We start from the raw sequence: 20436 nt of genomic DNA, 5'->3' as shown, positions 1-20436 counted from the left end.
ATTCAGAAGTTAGTACGTGCAATAAATACAGCAGGTTACCTGTGCGAAGCGGTTGCGTCGCAGGCACCTGGTTTCTGTGAGCAGATGCTTATGCACTCTCTCAAAGGCAGCAATGAAGCTAGCGTGTGTCTACAAAGCTATTTTTGTTTCGGCTGTGGCTTTAGCAGTATGCAAATGCTGTGACGCTCAAGCACCTTCTGGGACCACGAAATGCGCACCATTTTCGAAAGGACAGTAAGTAGAGTTCCAGACATCTGAACCTCGTTTTTTGGTGTGCCGTATGCAGTAAAAAAAAAGAAACCGTGAACTCTGTCATTCTTGCTGTGTTTGTCCCACCTGGTAATTTTCTGCGTTGGATATTCTTACTAAAACAACAAGTATAATTAGTAATACGCATGTTAGCGGTGCCTGAATAAGTCAAACGTGAGGATGCAGCCGACAATTCGACAAGGAAATTTTCTTCGATGACAACAGGTTCCCTTATCTAAACGTTGGCCTGTCTATTAGGAAAACTTTCAGTTTCTCTTTCAGTTATATCCTTGTTTGTATTACGAGCATCTCATTAACGCAGTCAAACACCTCGATGTCGAAACACTTGGGTCGTTCAGGTTACCTCGTCGCAAAGATCGAACACCGTGCCGCGTGCAATAGGGCAACCAGAGCACGTTGAGCAAAATGATATTATTATCTAGCAGTAATTGAAAAGGCAATTTATTCAGAAGTTCAATGGATTCATTGACTGTAGGCCGACCTTATCGAATCGACGCTCACGGCGTGATTCGCGGTCAAACGCAGGACCGACGCAAGTCACAGCTGCAGAGCATCGACTGCGGCTATTGCCTCCCTTGTCCTAATTCGCAATTCGTTCGTCGACATTGGCCTCGTTTCTGTCCAGGCTGTCATCAGCCACCAGCTTCAAGCATATCATCATGTGTGCGTGGGAGGGGGAAAGGGAAGGGGCAACGTGTATTATATCTACTGCGCAGTTGCAGTAGCCCAGTTACGGCTGTAGATGGCAGCTGTGGTGCCGCCGCGTGCGTTTCGTTATAGAGCAACAAATCAACCGTCGTGGACATATAAATTATTTATTTGTTGTACAGACAACTTTTTGCCGTAGTCCTTGCTATAAATGCGTTCCCAATACGCATAAAAGATAGGAATTCGGCTGGGACATTTGAAGTCCTTCGTTATGCAGGCAATTTCGTTGTGACGGCGTTCATTGTAGCTGCTTTCGACTGCATCTGATCGCCTCAAACGTAGATTACGAGTGATGTGGGAGAGGATAGCTGAAGGTTTATTTCTGTGGTTGGACTTACTATATCCTCGCCTGAGAAGTAGAGATGTAGGCTCGTGAAGGACGCAATTGTTGTCGTTTCTTCCCTTCGGAAAAGCGATGTATGGAATGGAACGTGAAATATTTTGCAAAATCTTCCCGGCAGAACACGAAAGGTCGCAGGCAGGAACTACAAAAGTCCGAGCCAGAATTTGTCTGTATTGTCCTCGTCGTCCTGCAGAAACTCGAGAGAGACAAAGAGATACATTCTCTCGGTATAGTCCGCTTTACTAATCCGGTTACAAAACACAGGGATACATGAAATGACACGTTCGAGCATACAACGTGCGCAAGCACACACATAAGCATGTAATTTAAAATCCTTGTGGAGACTTGTGTATAGAAAATATTTGCAACGAAGAAAAATTTTGTTCAGCAAAGCTTTTATTGCGGACCCTCCCAGTATTTCCAAGGATCTACGGCTACTGCCCCGGACATAACCGACGTGTGCTGCTGGGTGCTGCCAATGTCATGCGAATAGTTCGTACTCATAAAAAAATTCTCATTCGAATGCGTTGTTGCTTTGTATTGCTTGTCTTTACCCACCAAAGGTCGTGGGGTTCGAGTGCCTCAATTAATGGTACCTTAATTAACTGTGTAACAATCAACTCCGCTCTAACGCCAAAAGCCATGGGTTCGGCTCCCAGCAAAGGTCGAGGGTACGACTGCCATGAAACATCGCGAGTTCGAGTGCCTGAATTAACTCTGCATTAACTGTGTCTTTTTCCCCATGCTTAGCGGCATCGATGTGGCAGCGATGTGGAAGAAGCGACGCGGAAGAAGTCGACGGCGAACGCACGAGCTGTGGGCACGAGAGCTCCGATTTTCTGTACCTCACAACGCGACCTTGAAACAGAGATCCTAAGGCTTTCGGCTGGAAACTACTTACATGTCCCACAGGTGGATTGAACCTCCGTCTCTCAGCCGAGACACCCGATGCTCTAACCGTTAGGCCACTGCCGCACGTACACTTCGATCGTGCCATCGCCAACTAGATCTTCGAGATGATTGCGCCTGTGCCACATTGCCTAGCACGTGCGCTGGAGAGCGCATGCGCGCGCTCCATCTGCCGATGCGTTTGAGATGCAGGTATAGAATGGGTAGTTGTATAGAATTTCATTCACCGCTTCACGAAAGCTTCGGTTCAGGTATATTTGTAGATGTGCACGATTTCTTTTGTGTGCGTGCAGTTCGCGCCCGTATCATGTGTTCAGCGAGCCTTTCCGACGCGTGGAGCACTCGCTGTCAGTGCTGCCTCAACGTGCACGTCCTAAAAGCTGCCAGGCAAATTTTGAACAGAAGTCTGTGTATAGGGTTCTCATGTTCGGGAAACAGCAGTTAGATATAATGCAAGATACAGATCATGCAAGAAGCAGAAATGCGATATAATTTCTGAATTTCTGAGAAGAGAATCGAGTGCTTACGACAAACAAGGTGTGCAGTTGAACCAGTTATCTGCATTGTTGTGACAAAGTTTTCAACAAATGGGGCGCCTGTTCTGTGTAGGTGCAGCTATGTTTTAGTGTACACTGAGAGAATCCCAGAAAAGGAAAGTTTAATCTTATGCTAGTGAGTCTTTTAAAGCATCTGTGGTCTTCCAAGCGCCTATGCAGGCCGAGCGGACCGAAAAAAAAAATGGATGATTGCTCATGAAGAGTAGCTGTTTTCTATTATGAGCCTGACTACTAATTTTCTGTTTCTGTATTTATTTCTTGGTTTTATTGCATCTTAAGGCATCTCGGAGTGAACAAAGACCCGCAAAAACACATTAGGATGGATTTGATTGCCGTTTTTACCACACCGCGTTCTCGTTTATCACTGAACATGATCGCCAGTGACGGTAAAAACCGGTGACACCATTCTCGCTCTTCGCATAGTCAAATATGTGATAGGACACCACTTCACGTGCAGATATTGTCATTTCGTTTCAGAAAACCCTCCGATGACCTCCTACTGCACCCCACGAACGACCAGATTTCTGAGAAGTCACTGGACGAAATGAGAGCAGCCAGCCGTGTCTGCCTCCCAGCTCCCGGCCAAAATTTGGAAGCCTACTCGGGATACATTCCTGTGGACGATGGCAGCCACTCTTCGTACATGTTCTTCTTGCACATTAAGGCGGAGGTAAGACATTGTAATGGTTATATGTTGCCTTTGAATATCAGCGGGATAAATATTTAGAAATCTTTTTTAGGCTTATAGCGCAGCTCAGAAAGACCAAAAAAGGAAGGTGGAAGGGGTAAAGAAAGGGAACGGAGAACAGAGTGAGCGCTCACTCTGTTCCTTTCTTCCTTCTTTCCTTCCTTTCTTGCTCTTTCTGAGCTGCGCTACAAACCTAAAAATGTCATCACATACCAACTCGCACAAACTGCCACGCTTTTGAATTTTTAGGAAGTTAGCCTTTGACACAGTTTGAGTAACGTTGAATATATATGTCATGGATACACCTTGCCCTCTTAACTGCGGCAGCAGCGGCCTAACTCTTTCGAAGTGACGATGGACGCAGATAAAAACTGATTGATAGCTTTCCAAATAAATGAGGCAGTTGTTAGCAGGTAGATGGAGGCTTGAAGTGATTTGCAATGGTCGAACATGTGATGTATGTAGAGACAATATTTCGGCACCTGCTGCGGTTCTTAGTGGCTATGGTCTTGGGCTGCTAAATGCAAGATCAAGGTATCAAATTCTGGCCATGGCGGCCGCATATCGAAGGGGGCTAAATGAGGAAACAGCCGTGCACTTAGACTTAGGTGCACGTTAAGAACCCCGTGGTGGTCCATATTATTCGGGAGCCCCCCACCAAGGCGTGACTAATGAACAAATCGTGGTTTTGGCACGTGAAACAAGGAGAAACAAGGCAAGGAGAATAATGAAAACATGTTACGTTGTTGAAACGTCGGCTCCAAACATCATTTTCTTTTCGAGCACTGTTGACCGGTTCACAGCTTCCTTTCTAGTTCTTTTTTGCGCCGCATAGTTTCTTTTTCCTGTTTTGCCATTCGGGTATGTACATTTCAGCATGATTCTCCTTAATCCTGACAGCAGTATAATGGCTTAGTTCTGTCCTTACGCTTCCTGCAGAAATTTGTTTTGTTATCTCGACGAAGAAGCTGCTGCTATCCTATTTGTGAATGTTAAGATAATATAGAATGAAATAAAATTTTAGCTCTCTCTTTATGGCTACAGAAGAAAGCGGTATCATGAAAATAATTCACCGGCGATTGTGATAGTCCCTAATTCAAAATCTGGGGCCCTATAACGTAAAACTATTCCAATATGTTTCTATTCCAATCGCCTGACTTCAAATATGCGTAACCGCTGACGCAAGCATCGGGCGTTCACTCGCAGGGTTGTCTGAACAGAGGAATCAAACGCTCTCCTCGTTCATAGGAGGTCACTTTTGTTTGCTTGAAAAACGAATAACATTGCCGACAACGAGCGGTTTGTCTTATCTAATTGGCTGACAACAGGCGAGAAATCCGCTCAAGTGGAGAGAAATTCAATGGGGCCGAGCCAGTGTATTGAAATTCGACAACCGGAAAAAAAAGGTGGTGCCAGCGTCTGCGATTGGTCCGCTTTCCCTTGCTTAGCTTGCGGTGGCTGGTCGACAATCGCGGTGGCATGCGACGGAAGCTTAAGAATGACGCTAGAACGGATCCTCAGCAAAGAAGAGTTGGTAGAACGAGGTCGTAAACGTGCCCAAAGTGCTCGAAAACGTTACGCGGTCACGCAGAAAGTTTTATTATGCACAAATAAACCCATGCTCTCCAGCAGGTGCGAGTAGCCAGTCGGTGGCAGCCATCTTTTATTCCTTTCGGAACGGGGCAGCCTGCGGCTATTCAGAAAAAAAATTCAGTTTTGTTCGGCATATTATTGCATCTTTCACGCGCACACGTCACTTTGACGCGGTGCGTTATTGCGGTTTTGTGATGTCGTGTGACAGGTAGGTGAAGTGGTTACAGCCCGAAAACTTTTGACCAATAGCCGAGGTCTAATGGGCAAAAGGCGTCAAATCAGAATGAACTATTTTTCTTTTGTTCGGTGAAGTGATGCATAATCCGTGTGTACGTCATATCAGATGGGGAGCTATTGCGGTTTTCGTGACGTCGCGTGACGGGGAGGGGCAGTGGGAGTGGTCCAAGAAAGCTTTTGACCAATCAGGGAAATCTGATTGCAGGAATGGAATAGAAAAGTTTGGAATAGTTTTGCGTTATAGCACCCCTGAGTGCAGCTCTATATGTGTTTTCATGTCGCGTATCAATATTTTGTATTATGATTCCATAGGTGCATGGCTTACATTAGGAAGGGAACGCTGTGAGTAGCGCACTTTGTTTCCATACAGACGCCGCTCGATAACATGGCGCCATATCACAGCCATCGTCGCCGCACAGCCCATCTTGTGCGGCACTACGCTTTTCTTTTCACGCTTTCGTTCCACCAACCACGACAACGGCTCTTCGTCACGTTGAAATTGTGCCACCACTGTCAGCTGCGAAAGAACCCAAGGAAGCATCATATCGAGCCTTACTCATAGCCACTCGCCATCACCCTTTGCAGGAGAAGTGATACACGTCACACACTGGTACCGCGGACCAGTGTTGCCAACTCGATGTGCTATATTATTTCTAGATTCATGCCAAAAATCCATCGATTGCGAACAAAAATCCCTAAATGTGTTGTACAGTGACGATATTATGCTTCACGGGGTCGCAGAGTTTGTGCATGCTTCCTTTCCCATCTTTATATGCCTTGTTGACTGGTAAAGTAAATTGGTGTCTTCTTACTGGGCTCACCTTGCTGGTCGTCGTCGACTCTACAAGTTGTCTACAAGAACTGAAGTTCGGGCGAGTTTGTAAGAATTCATATTTGACATAGAGCGCAAAAAAACCGCACACACAATGACACAAGAAACCAAAACCAGATAGGACGAGCGCTTCAAAGCAAATGACAAAAGTTGCCATTTACTTTGGCAATGAGTGTAGTGGGCACAGAACTTTTGGAACCATGAACGTATCAGGTGCTGTGGAAGTAGATATATTGTAAACTGCCAGGCAAGCGTTCTCGAGCGCGCAAAAGATAAAACTGGCCAAGCTTCAGAAGCTTCGCTTTCACACGCGCTGCGCAGCAGGTGTAATACCGTTTCGCGATAAATCTTCGCCCTCTTTCGAGAACAGGAGCAAACAAGGGTTTTCAAAACGAAACATAGGTGACAGCGCAGAACGCCCTTCTTGGTAAAAAAAAAACATTATGGTACATGAGCCGCCTCAATTACAGGGCCGCCGAAAGACGCCTCGCACGTCCGCGAAGAAAACAGCGACACCCATGACACCCTTTCTTATCACGATGCCAGAATTGAAAGAAGTCGCGACTTCCTACGACGTCACTAATTGAAGCGACCGTTACTCCGGGCGCGCTGCTCCACCTCCACTCGTAGCGCTACAGAATTAAGAAGCAGCTGGTCTGAGTCACCTTGCTTAGGTCTTCGTCGGTACTTATGAATATGCATAGTGGCGTAAATGGTGAGATAACTGCGTCGTTAAAACCTATAGATACTTCAAGAAAGACGCTAAATCACTAAGCAGACCAGAATGAATATGTGAATAAATGCCTAGACTTGGCATCACTGCCACGGACTGACCTTAGCGCAGCCCATCCCCCGCTCACGCCGCCCTGGTCCCCCCTTCGGAAGCGCAGATCAGGTGGGGGGGGGGGGGGGGGTTCTGTAAGAGTCCTCCTTGTGGATTGTCCATTTCGGCTTCTGCTGATTGGCTAGGGCCGCTCGTTTCCTCCTCGCTCGTGCAGCTACACCTAATCAGCAGCGGCCGAAATGGACAGTCCACTAGGTGGGCTCTTGCAGAATACCCCCGTCCCTCCCCCCCCCCCCCCCCCCGAATCGCCCACGTGGCGGAGTATGCCGTGGCTGCCGGCAACTCAGCGCAGGCGCAGGCCGTTTCCCCTCCACTCCTCCTCCACTTCCCTCTTCACGCGCTCCTCTTTCACCTACCGCTTCGCTCCGCGTTCCCTTTCACCTTTCGCCTGTGCTCGTTCGTTCGGTTACGAGGTGTAACGCCACCGCCGAGACACGACGACGCTTACTGCGAGAACGGGCGGTTAAGAGCTGTGCTCTAAAAAAGCAGCTAGAAAGCCCCGTCACGCTGCACATCTCCACCATTGGCGAGAAGTTTAGACATTACAAGGTCACACATGATTGGAAGCACTTGAAACACATGTTGAACTCGGCCGCGGTGGTCGCATTACGATAGCACCCGGAATGAAAATACGTTAGTGTACAACGCATTTGCCACACGTTGAAAACGCGACGTAGCAAAAATTATTTCCGACTCCTCCTCTACGGTGTGCCTCATAATCGGAGTTTTGGCACATGAAAGCTCAGAATGAGATGTGAGTTTCGGAAGGAGCAACTTCCATTTGAAGCGTGCAGTTCTGTTGACTGATTTTTTTACAATCCTGTCATTCCTGATGTAACCTACCAGAGGGGACACCGTCACAGGTCAGCCATCGCGATACTTCAATATAGAGTATATCTGAGCATTCACACAGCCATGTCTCGGTATCGCCAGCAGTTACAGCCTGGAGTAACTGTAGCATGCTGCGTGTTTGCTATGCATTTGTGAAGAGAATCCCTCATAGGCACAAGTGTCTACTTAGGGTGAGTAACCAGCCCGAGCAACGTCACGTATTTTCTCAATAGTACTTCGTTTGTCATAGAACCGGATGACAGATAAAGAACAGCTCTAATGACAGGGAGTAGGCAATGACTACGCCGCTTGTAGGCCTTGCAAAAGCGAGTGAAATATTCAACAGACTAATTAGGAAACGAAAGGGAAAATACATAGCAATCTGGCCTATGCGGACTAAGAAGCACGTGGTGTTATTGCAGCCTAACCTGTATATCCTACGTTTCACTACCTTGCTTAAAAGCCTGCAGTATTGGAGGCCAGTCAAGAGAAGAACGATGTAGCCTTTTGTTTAAAGAACAAGCTGTTTCTAAGCGTATGTTGTGCGGCGAGAAGCGCAAGGTACTGACGGTGCTCGACATATGTATGGAAGACTAGAAGGCAGAGGAGTGCAGACGGGAAGTTTCTATTATTTGGTTCAGGAATCGAAATTTCCACTTTTTGCCTTATTCGCTGGAACTCTCGAACACAACACCTTGCGAACTCATCGCAGCTGTGCTAGAGTTATCCTTGTATGGCACAATGGTCAAACATAGGTTAAGCATATATTGTTTGGAGAGTCTGGATGCAGTATTCTGCCGAGGAAGGGGAGGGGGGGACTCATGGTGTCGAAAGAAATTTTAACAAAGGGAAAGTTCGGCTAAAGATCTGGACAAACACAGTCACGGGACACATGATACAATACACTACGCTGTTCTCTTACTGCAGTTGGTTATCTCCTCACAACATACCTTTCGTTCTAGACCATGGCGAACCAGCCTAGTTCTACGTCCTTCTGAAAACAAAAAAAAGGTCGTTATCATGTTTACACAGTCTTTTTCACGAATCACTTTGAATATTCTAACACGCATAAGGGTGTACATGATTTGTCCCATGAGTAGCACCCTACTAGGGCACTTAGCAACAATCACCTCCCCCCCCCCCTTCCCAGAAGCAAGTGAGTTAAACTTGCAAGCCCCTTCCATAAGGGCGTTAAATAAACAATACCCTTCCACATTAAAAGTAACCAGAGCTTGAAAAGGGCCTAGTTGGTAGTGTAGCTTCGTCGTTGTGCTGCGCTGTGCAGGAACGGTGGTATACAAATTGGTAGAAAACAACGAATACGCGGCAAGTGAAACACCAGTGTTATTTCCTTCAGTATGAATGTAACGCGACTGCCATCCTTCTAAATGGGAGTCACAAATACAGATCTGTATTTGGACAAGGGATGCCCAGAAGCCTCGCAGTATCAGTAGCCTCCTTTCGAGGTGCAGACGACCAGACAGCTAGCCGAGCACCAGTCCGGGCGACACTTCTACCAATTATGTGGCGGCCCGGCGGCGCTAGGATTCGATTCGAATACGTTAAATTTAAATTTTAGTAAGTTTTCAATAAATTTTGGGCCATGTTGGTGTCTGTTCGGTTTTGGTTGCTATCGGAGGACAGAGGTTTAGAACTGAGTTCATTGGATTGGGTCCACGCAACTCATGATGTTATTTTAGGCATAGAGTTCCTACGTGACGGCAGCGCAACACTTGACTGTGGGACTGGATATATTTTATGAAGGAGCACGTTGCCAATCGCCATACTTGGAAATTTGCAGACCGATCAAGCCGACGTTTTCTCGCTGTCTGAAAATGTGTTACCGCCTGGTCGGACAGCCATGCTTGCTTCCGTGAGTTCTTCACGTGTCCCGGTGGGATCATGCAGCGCTCTTGGCGAGCCAGATCATAACAACGCGATTAAGAAGAATGTGTTGGCCCCTCGATATATTCTTCAAGGCTGTGGCCATATCACGCTGTCATTCTGATAGCGTCCAGACTGTTAACGCGTGACGTCTACGTCACCCCTTTCCAAGTTTACATATGTCGCTCCATCCCATGAATAAAGCACTTTTCGTTACCGGACCGCCGGTCGGCCTACAAAGGCATCGACGGGCGTGCTTTCCCGTGGGCACGGAACGCTTCTACGGAGTCTGTTACCCTGCCAGTTGGACTTAAAGTGGCAACATCTGAGGAGCAAGCCACAATTGATGTACTAACAGCTGCAGCGTCTTCAGACATCAGTCGACCACTGCTCAACTATTCGGATCACTTGCGACGTATAATAAGCAACTCGTTGTCGTCTTCTGAGCAGGACGTACACCAACAAGTGCTTGCCTGCTACACGTCAGTATTTGATTTTACTCAACGCGAGCGTTCTCAAATGTTGCCGGAATCCCGCATCTACCACCGCATCAACGCAGGGCAAGGGACTCCGGCAGGTCAGAAACCATATCGCGTATCACCCATGGAAAGAAAAGTGATCGCGGAACAGGTGGACGACATGCTGTAGAAAGGCGTTATTCAGGAGTCTTGCAGTCCTTATGCAGCTCCTGTTATACTAGTGAAAAAGAAAGACAACTCGTGAAGATTTTGTGTCGACTACCACTGCCTGAATGCCGTCACAAAGGTAGGCCTGTATCTCTTATCATGCATTGACGACGCTGTTGACTGCCTTCACTCCGCATCGCACTTTTCGTCAGTTGACCTTCGCTCCGGGTACTGGCAGATACCAATGCACCCATCTGACATAAAAAAGACCACTTTTGTTACGCCTGACGGACTCTATCAGTGTACCGGCATGCCGTTTGGCTTATGTAATGCCCCAGCAACCTTCGAGCGATTTATGGACTGCATCCTCCGTGGTCACAAATGGGAGATTTGTATGCGTTATTTAGATGGCGTGATTATTTTCGGCCGAACTTTCCACGAGCACAATAGCAGCTTGGCGTTGTTTTGGACTGCATCCAACTGGCCAGCCTCGTTTCAAACTCTCAGAAATGCCGTTTCGGTGAGCGTCAAGCCCTTGTGCTAGGATATGTCGTCGACAAAGACGGTATATGACCGGATCTCCAAAATATTTCTGCTGTTCGCAACATTAAGCAGCTGAAGACAGTGGAAGGCCTCAAAAGATTCCTGGGCCTTTTCCTGGGATTTTCGCAGGTTTATTAAAGATTTTGCCAGCTCGCTTGTCCGCTGACTGACCTGCTCCGCAAGGACACTCCCTACATGTGGTCTGCTCAGTGCGAGACTGCTTTCCAGCAGCTGAAGTTTTTGCTCACCTCTGGGCCACTACTCCACCATTTTGGTCCGGAGGCGTTCACCGAACTGCATAGTGATGCAAGTGGCGCGGGGGTTGGTGCTGTGCTCGTCCTGTTTTATGACGGACACCAACACGTCGTTGCGTACGCAAGCCGTACTTTGACGAAAGCAGAGAGCAGTTATATAGTCACGGAAGTGGAATGGCTTTCTGTTGTTTTCGCCATTAGTAAGTTCAGATCTTATTTGTATGGCCGCCATTTCAAGATTGTCGCCGACCATCGTTCACTCTGTAGGCTAGTTGGACTGCCTGGCTCAGCCGGGTGGTTGGCTCGGTGGGCCTTGCGTCTTCAAGAATACGACTTTTCTGTTGCTTATAAGAGCGGTCGGTGCCACGTAGATGCCGACTGGTTATCTCGTCTTCCCTCTCAGAGCAAGAGTACTGATGATGACGATTTCGACGACTACTTATCTACAATCTCATCAGACTTTCCTGTCTGCCGTCTTCAAGAACGAACAACAGCGCGACCCTTCACTGAAGCTGTATATTTATGCGACCCACAGATCTGAACGGGCTGCGCCATTTGCAGTACGTGATGGTCTGCTTTATCACAATAATTATTCGAACAATGGTGCTCCACTGCTGCTCATAGTCCCAAAATGCCTGCGGCTCGCTGTACTTCGGGCCATGCACCACGACCGTACATCCGGTCACCTTGGATTCGCTCGAACGCTCCACCGCCTCCGAGATTGTTTCTATTGGCCTCAATCGTGGAAGACAAGCAAGCAGTATGTCGCCAGCTGTGATGTCTGCCAATGCCACAAACAACCGACTACAGCTCCTATAGGAACTCTGCAACTGGTGAGACCGCTGACTTCACCTGTTGAGAAAGTGGGTATAGATTTACGTGGTACATTCCCCAAGCCTTCCACTGGCTGCCGCTGGATATTCGCGTACGTGGTTTATTTAACACGTTATACTGAAACAATGGTACTTGTCTCAGCTACAGCATCCGATGTTTCAGGGTTTATTCTGCATTCGATTATCCTCCGCCATGGAGCTCATCGTGTGCCGCTAAGTTACCGCCGCCGGCAGTTCACCGCTGACGTCGTGGAAGAGTTGCTACGCCTTTGCAGAACTCAATATCGTCATTCTACGCCTTGCCATCCGCAAAGCAATGGTCTAACCGAGCACACAAATCATAACTTCGTCAACGGGCTTTCAATGTATGTCTCAGCGAATCACAAGAACTGGGATGGCATATTACCGTTCATCAGTATGCCTTGAACACAGTCAAGCACGAAGTCACAGGATACGCACTTTTCTTTGTCCTCTACGCTCACCATCCTCAAAGTTTTCTCGACACCATACTTCCTTTTTCACCTAACGACGATGCTTCTGTCACGCAGATATTGTGTCGTGCCGAAGAAGCACGTCGACATGCCCGGCTAAGAACCTTATCGTCGCATGCTCGTGCTAAGGCTCGCTACGACGCACAACATCTGCTCGTCAGATTCGCCACCGGTGTCTTCGTGTGGCTGTGGACACCGGTTCGGAAAAAGCGACCTTACCAAAAGCTTCTCTTCAAATGTTCGGGCCCGTTCGTCGTTCTCTAATGCTTGAGGTGAGTGACCTATGTCATCACTAATGTGGCGGCTGATACCCGCCGATCACGCAAGACGCAAGCTGTGCACGTCGCACGATTGAAACCCCAACATCAACGCACACTCTGACTCGCTCGGTGAGGTTCGTCTGCCCGGCAGGAAAATGTACCGCCGCATCGGAGGAGCGTGGAAGAGAAATAAGGAGCGGCGCGAGGTTTTTGGGTGATCGACTGTTTTGGACCATCCCATGTATTATCTGTCCTTTTCACTGTAAATAAATCCATTCTACATCCGTCAACATTATGAAGGCTTAACTTTTTTTCTTATGATGTAACGTGTTTTATGTACACGCAATAGAACTCTGTGCACCAATGGGGAAACATTTTAATAGATTTGTAGCCTTTACGATTTTCACCCGTCAAATGAGGGTGTAAATTACAAGAAATTACTCGTTACTCCGGGGTCTCCGCATATGACACCGTATTTCGAGAAAAACGAGTGCTGTGAGGGTGTTTACAAGGATGAAACTTACCGAACACCCTTCTTTGACCCATAAGGGCCTAACAATTTTTAGAGTGTATACCTACGTGCCGTGTGCAATTTGTTACCGTAGCGGCCTTGGTAGCATCATAAGGCCGATAGCGGTCGTGATTGGCTCACGCCATAACGGTGCTCGCAATGAGAAAATTCTTCTAGGTAAATGATGTTTGGTGAATATGATCCTTAGTTTGTTTTTTTAGTCTCTGCACGAAAGCTGCGCACGAGGGATGCTGTCCGCACTTAATTGTGCGACAAATGCAATGCAGCTCCCGACTGCGCTCGTTCAGAGCTCAGTCGGGAGTCAGTTGTGTCGGGAGTCAGCTGTGTCGTTATTTTGTTGCTCTGTCAACCCTACTGGTGCGGGAACACTTCAAGCCGATTGGGAAGTATTACACTCAAAACAGAGAGAAAAGTTTACGTCCGGTTTGGTGATTTCTATGCAAACTATAAAGAAGTAATAAATATATCTTCCCCATGGAATGGATGTCGCTGAGGCAAGGCAGCGTAAACACTGTGAACCAGTAAGACGCCTTTGTTTTTTGACGAACATAAAGTAGGCTGTTGTCAGGGTTGTTATTGTTGATGATGAATAGAAAAAAGGTTCTTTATGCTTCTTTCAACTGAAACAGTTGAACAGCCATTCAAAGGCCCATTTAAACATACTCCAAACGAGTCAGGCGATGAGTCTCACCAGTTTCTTACCACCCTGTGAATTCTATACTTTATGGTACAGGGACCATGCAACTCTTTTTTTTTACCATAGAGGTGCTTGTTCTAATTGGAGAGCAGTGAAATTTTCCTTCCTTTCTGCAGGAAAAGCGCGTTAAGAAGCCTCTTCTCCTATGGTTGCAAGGAGGCCCCGGCAAATCTGGACTCTTTGGCCAGTTCCTGGAGAATGGCCCTCTCGGAATCGGCGTCACCAATAATCTTTATAGGAGGAAGCATAGTCTGCTGAAGCAATTCAACATCATCTACCTAGACCAGCCCGTAGGGGCGGGATACAGCTTCGACAGAAAAGGAAAATACTCTACGTCGCTCGAAGAGGTTTCTATCCACCTGATGAAGTTTCTCAGACGTTTCTTGAGAATCTTTCACGAGTACAAGGGCAGTGACTTTTACATCGCAGGAGAGTCCTATGGAGGTAACATCTCTACTAGCCAAATATTAGACTTTTTTGTTATTATATGAGAAACGTGTTTTGCTAGTAGATGTACTATAGTTAAGAGGAGATACCTAATATGATATCGGAACATGGTGTTATTGCAAATAGGTAAATTTTATAGTTTGTCTTCGAAGCCTAAGTTTCGCAAATGTGAACTTGTCTGTGTAAAGACGGGCCCAGTTGGAGCAAACTTTCTTGAAGAACTTTCGACGGTGACATGGCGGCATGCCATCGTCGTTTAGCGCAAGCATGCAACGAAAAAGAAGTCGCGGCCGCCATAATTTCAGCGTTGCTAAAAGCGTCGTGTGGTCTATTACACAGTAAAGTGAAAACAAAAACAGTTTTGGGTTTACAGGCGCACTATTTATTATTTAGCGGTAATTTTATTATACGCGACGCGCGAAGTTTTCGTGGCCGCTCTCATTTTATGCCTAGGCGCGTCAAAATTTGGCCCTCATTGGTCCGCGCTGCCCCTGCCCCCCCTCTCCCCTCCCCCCCCCCCGCGTATGCCGCTCCCTACGGGCGGCTCGCTGCAGGCTGACAATATTGACACGTGTACGTACTTGTTTATCGAATGAGCACATCTCATCGTCTAACAAGTCTTATCGCTCAGCGCGGGTCGCGCCTACATGTATCAGAAGTTTCTGGAATGTTATTGATCGTTATATCTGCTGCCTCTTGCCGCGGAACTTTGTATATTCTGATTGCATGCATGTACGTGGGACGAAAATTGTGCAGAACTTTCTGTAAGACACGCGGCCACCAGCGATAACACTGGAACCTTCAATAGCTTATGTATAAAAGCCGACGCGCTAGACCGGCAGATCAGATTTTCGACGATTTCCGACTCTGTTCGACGCTTTTTTGAGGTTTGAGTGCTACAGCCTGTTCTTCCTGACACCGGTTCGCCCAATAAAGTTAGTTTCGTCGAGCGCAGTTTTTTTGCTGTGTGCTCAGCCGTAACTACCACGTGACAATATCATGGCCGCGGCTTCATCGTCGGCGAGCAGCTACGTTTCGGCTACGGACCTCTGAGCGGACGCCGCCGCTTTTTCGCCGGATGTGGGTCGGCCTTAAGGACCACGGCGAAGAAATGTCGCCTTGGAGATAAATGACGACCTTTGTAGACAAACTAAAATACATTCTTCAATTTTTTGGCCGGAGTCATCCTGACTAAACAGCGTCACGTCGCAGTCACGGCGAAGAACGACGCAGTGTAGAAAGTTGGAGTCATGACGTTAATTCCTTATTGGGCGAACTCGTGTCCAGCAGAACTAGTAACACCCAAGCCCAATGATAGCAGCGAGCACTGTCGGCGATGGTCAAAATTCTCTTCTCCAGGTCCAGAGCGTCGGCTAGTTTTACGTGTATCGTCGAAGATTCGTGCTCGCGTGCCTTCCGGAATGTACAAAATTCGCGCCGCGTATGTCATCTGGTTAAGCAGGGTTCGGCGAAAAAAGGAACAGCAAATAGAACCAGCGATAAAATTCGAGAAACTTTCGATACAGACAGGCGCGTCGGAGGGCGAGTGATAACTTTCAGCATTTCTTAGCCGGAGAAATGCAATCATGGGACTAAAAGAAAAAAAAAGTACGTGCATCAGTAGTTTTCCCAATATTCGGGCAAGAGATATACTGACTGAACAGTGCTGCAGCGTGATGTGCCTGCTTTGCGGCGTCATGTTATCGCTGCATGACTTGACAATATTTCTTTTCTATCTTACCTGTCTCATTACGTTTTCTGCAATTTCTTTTCTTACAGCAAGGTCAGCCGTTGGATTGGCAAACAAGGTATTGACTCGAACACCGGAAGAACTTCCCTTGCGCTTCAAGGGGATCATGCTTGGCGTCGCGTTTCTGTTCCCTTTGCTGGACATTGTCAACTCAGCTGACTACCTCTACTGCGCCGGACTGCTAGACGATCATGATCGCGAGTTATTTGCTGGGAGATTTTCTATGATACAGAAACTGGTCTCTGCGAAGCAGTATAAGAACGCTGCTGGACTACTCAGCCAAACAGTTTTTAACTTGCAAGTCCAGGGTCAACAAAGTTTATTCTCAAATCTCACCGGCTTCCTTGACCATGGCAGCATTACAAGCCCTCAAAAACCGAGAGAAGTTTCGGCGTACTATCGCTATGCAAACAGTGCCGAATTCAAGCAGAGAATTCATGTTAGGTCTTCCAGGACCCTTGATGGCACGAGATTTCAGATGGCAATGCAATTGGCGTTAAACGATTTTTTCGTAGACCAACGGGCATTGTTCGTGGACGTTCTCAACAGAGTGCCCGTTCTTTTCTACACCGCTCAGTTGGACGCTGTATTTCCGACCGTTAACATTTATCGGTCTTTCAAGAAGTTGCAGTGGCGTTGGTCTGAAGCGTTCAACAAGGCTCAACGCACACCTTGGTACCGGAAAAACAAGTCTTCTCTGGGTCTTCTTGGCTACTTGAAGAAGGTTGGCACGCTAATGTATGCTACTGTCCTTTTCGGGGGTCATCACATATCTTTGGATCGTTCGGCAGCTGTAAGCGAATTGTACGGTCACTTTGTGACGTTTACAAATCAGCTTCCGTCCACCTCGCAACAGAAGGTTTGACAAGGAAATTGCTGTTAATCAATAAAACTGTTAAAAACGCACACATTTGACGAATCACTAGTATAAAACTCAAAATGCAGTGACGCAAACATCTTTCTGAGGGGGGAGGGGAGGAAACAGAAAAGCAGAAGGCAGAGGGGATAACCAGAAGAACGCTCGGTTGGCTACCCTAGACTGGGGGAATGGGAAAGGGAAAACAGCGATGAAAGGGAGAGAGAGGAGGCACGGAAAGAAGGTAATTAGCGGGGAGTTCGCTGACATGTGTGGTCTAATAGAAATTGCATTAATAGTCACAGACGTTCACACAAGCCCGTCGTCCTATGGAAGCAGAAAAGCGCCTTCATCGCTTTATGGACCGATGAGCGATGGGGGCGATGTTCCAGCAGCACATGCACAAGTTCTGTACATCAACCCTTAGGATGTCTTAGATTGACGTGACATGCTTAATTCACATTCTCGTACTTCGCGCTTTGTTAATGCTACGGGAAACCTTTTAGAACTTCCAGAAGTAGGCTAGAATGCCTCCTAAAATACATGCTCTTGTTCATCACCTTTCTATTAGAGCCGGCGAGCTTAGAGTGAAAGCAAAGCTCGCATCTTGACTGACGAAACCATGAGCTTTCATACTCACTGCATAAAACAGCTCGTTTACTATAATCTTTTTTTTCAGTGGTCTAAATTTCACCTGCTCAAAGCCACTTGCCTGATGCACGTTGTAGTGGATCCGATTCCGCCGCCGCCGCCGCCGTGAGCGTCTGCACAACGAGCGGATGTTTATGTTCGCGGCGCCGGCCTCCTCGGCGTGGAAGTCACGTACAATAAAGTTTCAGTTTCACCGCCGCTCGGCTGCTCGCCGGTCGCTCTCAAAGTTCGTTCTCTTCTCTCTGCGCGCGTCTGTCTATAGCGGACGCATTTCGCGCCCCTATAGCTTGGTGACCCAGACGTAGCAAGCTCACGCAATGGAAGACGAAATGAACACTACAGTAGTCAGCAACGACGCCCCGGCTCTTCAGCCCCAAGCAACAGTGCCAGGCGACATCCCTGCCCCCAGCGCTGCCATGGACGCCATTTCCAATGCCCAGCTGCGGGTGCCGCCGTTTTGGCCGAAGAATCCCGCCGTGTGGTTCACGCAAGTAGAAGCCCTCTTCGATCTGCGGCGCATCACATCGCAACGTGTGATGTACCTGCATGTCGTCTCAGCACTTTCCTCCGAGGTAGCTGATGAGTTCGACGACGTCATGAGAGCCCCACATCCGGCAGCGCCCTACGACCATTTCAAGGCCATAGTGCTCACACGCAAAACCGTGTCCGTGAGAAGCCGTTTGCAGCAACTCCTCAACGCGGAAGAACTCGGCGATCGCCGACCGTCGCAGCTATTACATCGGATGCGACAGCTACTCGGCGACCGTACTCAAAACTCCGAGAGTCCACTATTGCACGAGCTGTTTCTGCAACGCTTGCCTCAGACACTTGTCGTGGTTTTGGAAGCTGCGGATGATATGCCTCTTGACAAACTGGCAGAACTCGCGGACCGCGTGAACGACTACTCCGGCGCAAGCTCCGCGGTGTCCTCGACCACTGTCACATCAGACCTCGAGGCCCGGCAATCTCGCCTCGAGGAGAAAATTGACAGGCTGATGGACACCATGGCAGCAATGCAGATGGACACGCCTCGTCGCTCTCCACTGGCGAAAGGTGGCTCACGTTCGCGTTCCCGTTCCCGCCCAAGACACACTTCTGACGGCTTCTGCTGGTACCACACCAGGTTCGGCGCCAGCGCTGCAAAATGTCGACAGCCTTGTCGCTGGCAGGGAAACATGGAAGAGAGTCACTAATGGCGGCGCGTGACTCAACCGCTACGGGAAGCCGCCTATTCTACATCACAGACAGGATCGCAGGCCATCGCTTTCTTGTGGACACTGGTGCAGAGGTAAGCGTCATTCCCGCCTCTCGCCAGGACCGACACCGTTGTCCGAGGACTGCGCCTTTGCAAGCTGTAAATACATCCACAATCGCAACATATGGCCAACGCTCCCTCACCATTGACCTGGGCCTGCGTCGCATATTTCGGTGGATTTTCATCCTCGCCGATGTGCGCTTCGCCATATTAGGTGCGGACTTTCTTACCCATTTCGGTTTGAACGTGAATCTCCGCTCCCGCCAACTTGTGGACTGTACGACCAGCCTCTCCGTGCAAGGTATCCTCGCACCGCTGTCCGCCTCTACGCAACCAGCTCCGCATTCGCCATCATCAGAATTTGCCTCTATCCTCAGTGAATTTCCTGAACTTACCAAACCTACCAATTTGGAACTTCCAGTGCGGCACACTGTGACGCACCACATCGTCACCACGGGTCCTCCAGCGTTCTGCAAGCCACGACGTCTTGCTGGAGAGCGCCTCGCCACAGCTCGCAGAGAATTTGATCACATGCTGCAGTTAGGCATAATCCGCCCATCGTCAAGCAGCTGGTCATCTGCCCTGCACATGGTGCCCAAGCGTGACCCCGGAGATTGGCGCCCTTGTGGAGACTATCGTGCATTGAATGCTCGCACCGCTCCCGACCGGTACCCGCTCCCGCACATTCATGACTTTGCTACCATTCTTGCTGGAACAACCATATTTAGCAAGATTGACCTAGTCAAAGCATACCATCAAATTCCTGTGGAACCAGCGGACATACCGAAGACTGCCATCACAACACCTTTTGGCCTATTCGAGTATGTCCGCATGCCTTTCGGGTTGCGTAATGCAGGCCAAACTTTCCAACGCTTCATCATCGAAGTCATACGTGGTCTGCACTTCGTCATCGCCTATCTTGATGATCTGCTGGTGGCAAGTTCTTCACCAGAGCAGCACGCTGACCATCTGCGGTTGCTGTTTTCGCGACTGCAGGAACATGGCTTAACTATCAACACAGCGAAATGTGTTTTTGGTGTTGACAACGTCGAATTTCTTGGACACCTTGTCACACCTGAAGGAATCAAGCCATTGGACAGGAAGGTTCAAGCTCTGCGCGATTTTCCACGTCCAACGTCGCTTCGCAAGCTCCGCGAATTTCTCGGGCTTCTGAACTTCCATCGTCGGTTCCTGCCGAATATAGCGCGCATCATTCTACCTCTGACCGACATGCTGAAGGCTCCAAAGGCACCATCTGCGATCTTGGTGTGGACATCCGAAGCAGACGCCGCCTTCCAAGAAGCCAAGAATGCCCTGGCACAAGCCACCCTCCTAGTGCATCCCCTAACTGACGCGCCCATGCGGCTCATCACCGATGCCTCCTCCAGTGCCGTTGGTGCAGTTCTGCAACAATACCAGCAAAATCTGTGGTGCCCACTCGGTTTCTTTTCGCAGAAGATGAAGCCGGCAGAGACTCGATACAGCACTTTCGAACGCGAACTCCTCGCTGTCTACCTTGGCATTCACCACTTTCGCCACCTTCTC

The 20436-nt window shown here is 48.4% G+C and overlaps 1 protein-coding gene across 1 annotated transcript; it reads left to right on the top strand.

Annotated features, from left to right (window-relative positions):
• Window positions 1–2: 2 nt before the first annotated feature.
• On the top strand, window positions 3–17035 carry LOC139061184 (probable serine carboxypeptidase CPVL). The gene is made up of 4 exons (XM_070540836.1): window positions 3–234; window positions 3265–3457; window positions 14049–14376; window positions 16159–17035. Exons 1-4 carry the CDS (start codon window positions 113–115, stop codon window positions 16992–16994), a joined length of 1479 nt encoding a protein of 492 aa, XP_070396937.1. The 5' UTR covers window positions 3–112; the 3' UTR covers window positions 16995–17035.
• The last annotated feature ends 3401 nt before the right edge of the window (window positions 17036–20436 follow it).

The sequence above is a fragment of the Dermacentor albipictus genome, chromosome 6 (assembly GCF_038994185.2).
Source record: "Dermacentor albipictus isolate Rhodes 1998 colony chromosome 6, USDA_Dalb.pri_finalv2, whole genome shotgun sequence".
Classification (NCBI taxonomy): domain Eukaryota; kingdom Metazoa; phylum Arthropoda; class Arachnida; order Ixodida; family Ixodidae; genus Dermacentor; species Dermacentor albipictus.
The sequence above is the reverse complement of the archived record's forward strand: the minus strand, read 5'-3'. Positions and strand labels throughout refer to the sequence as shown.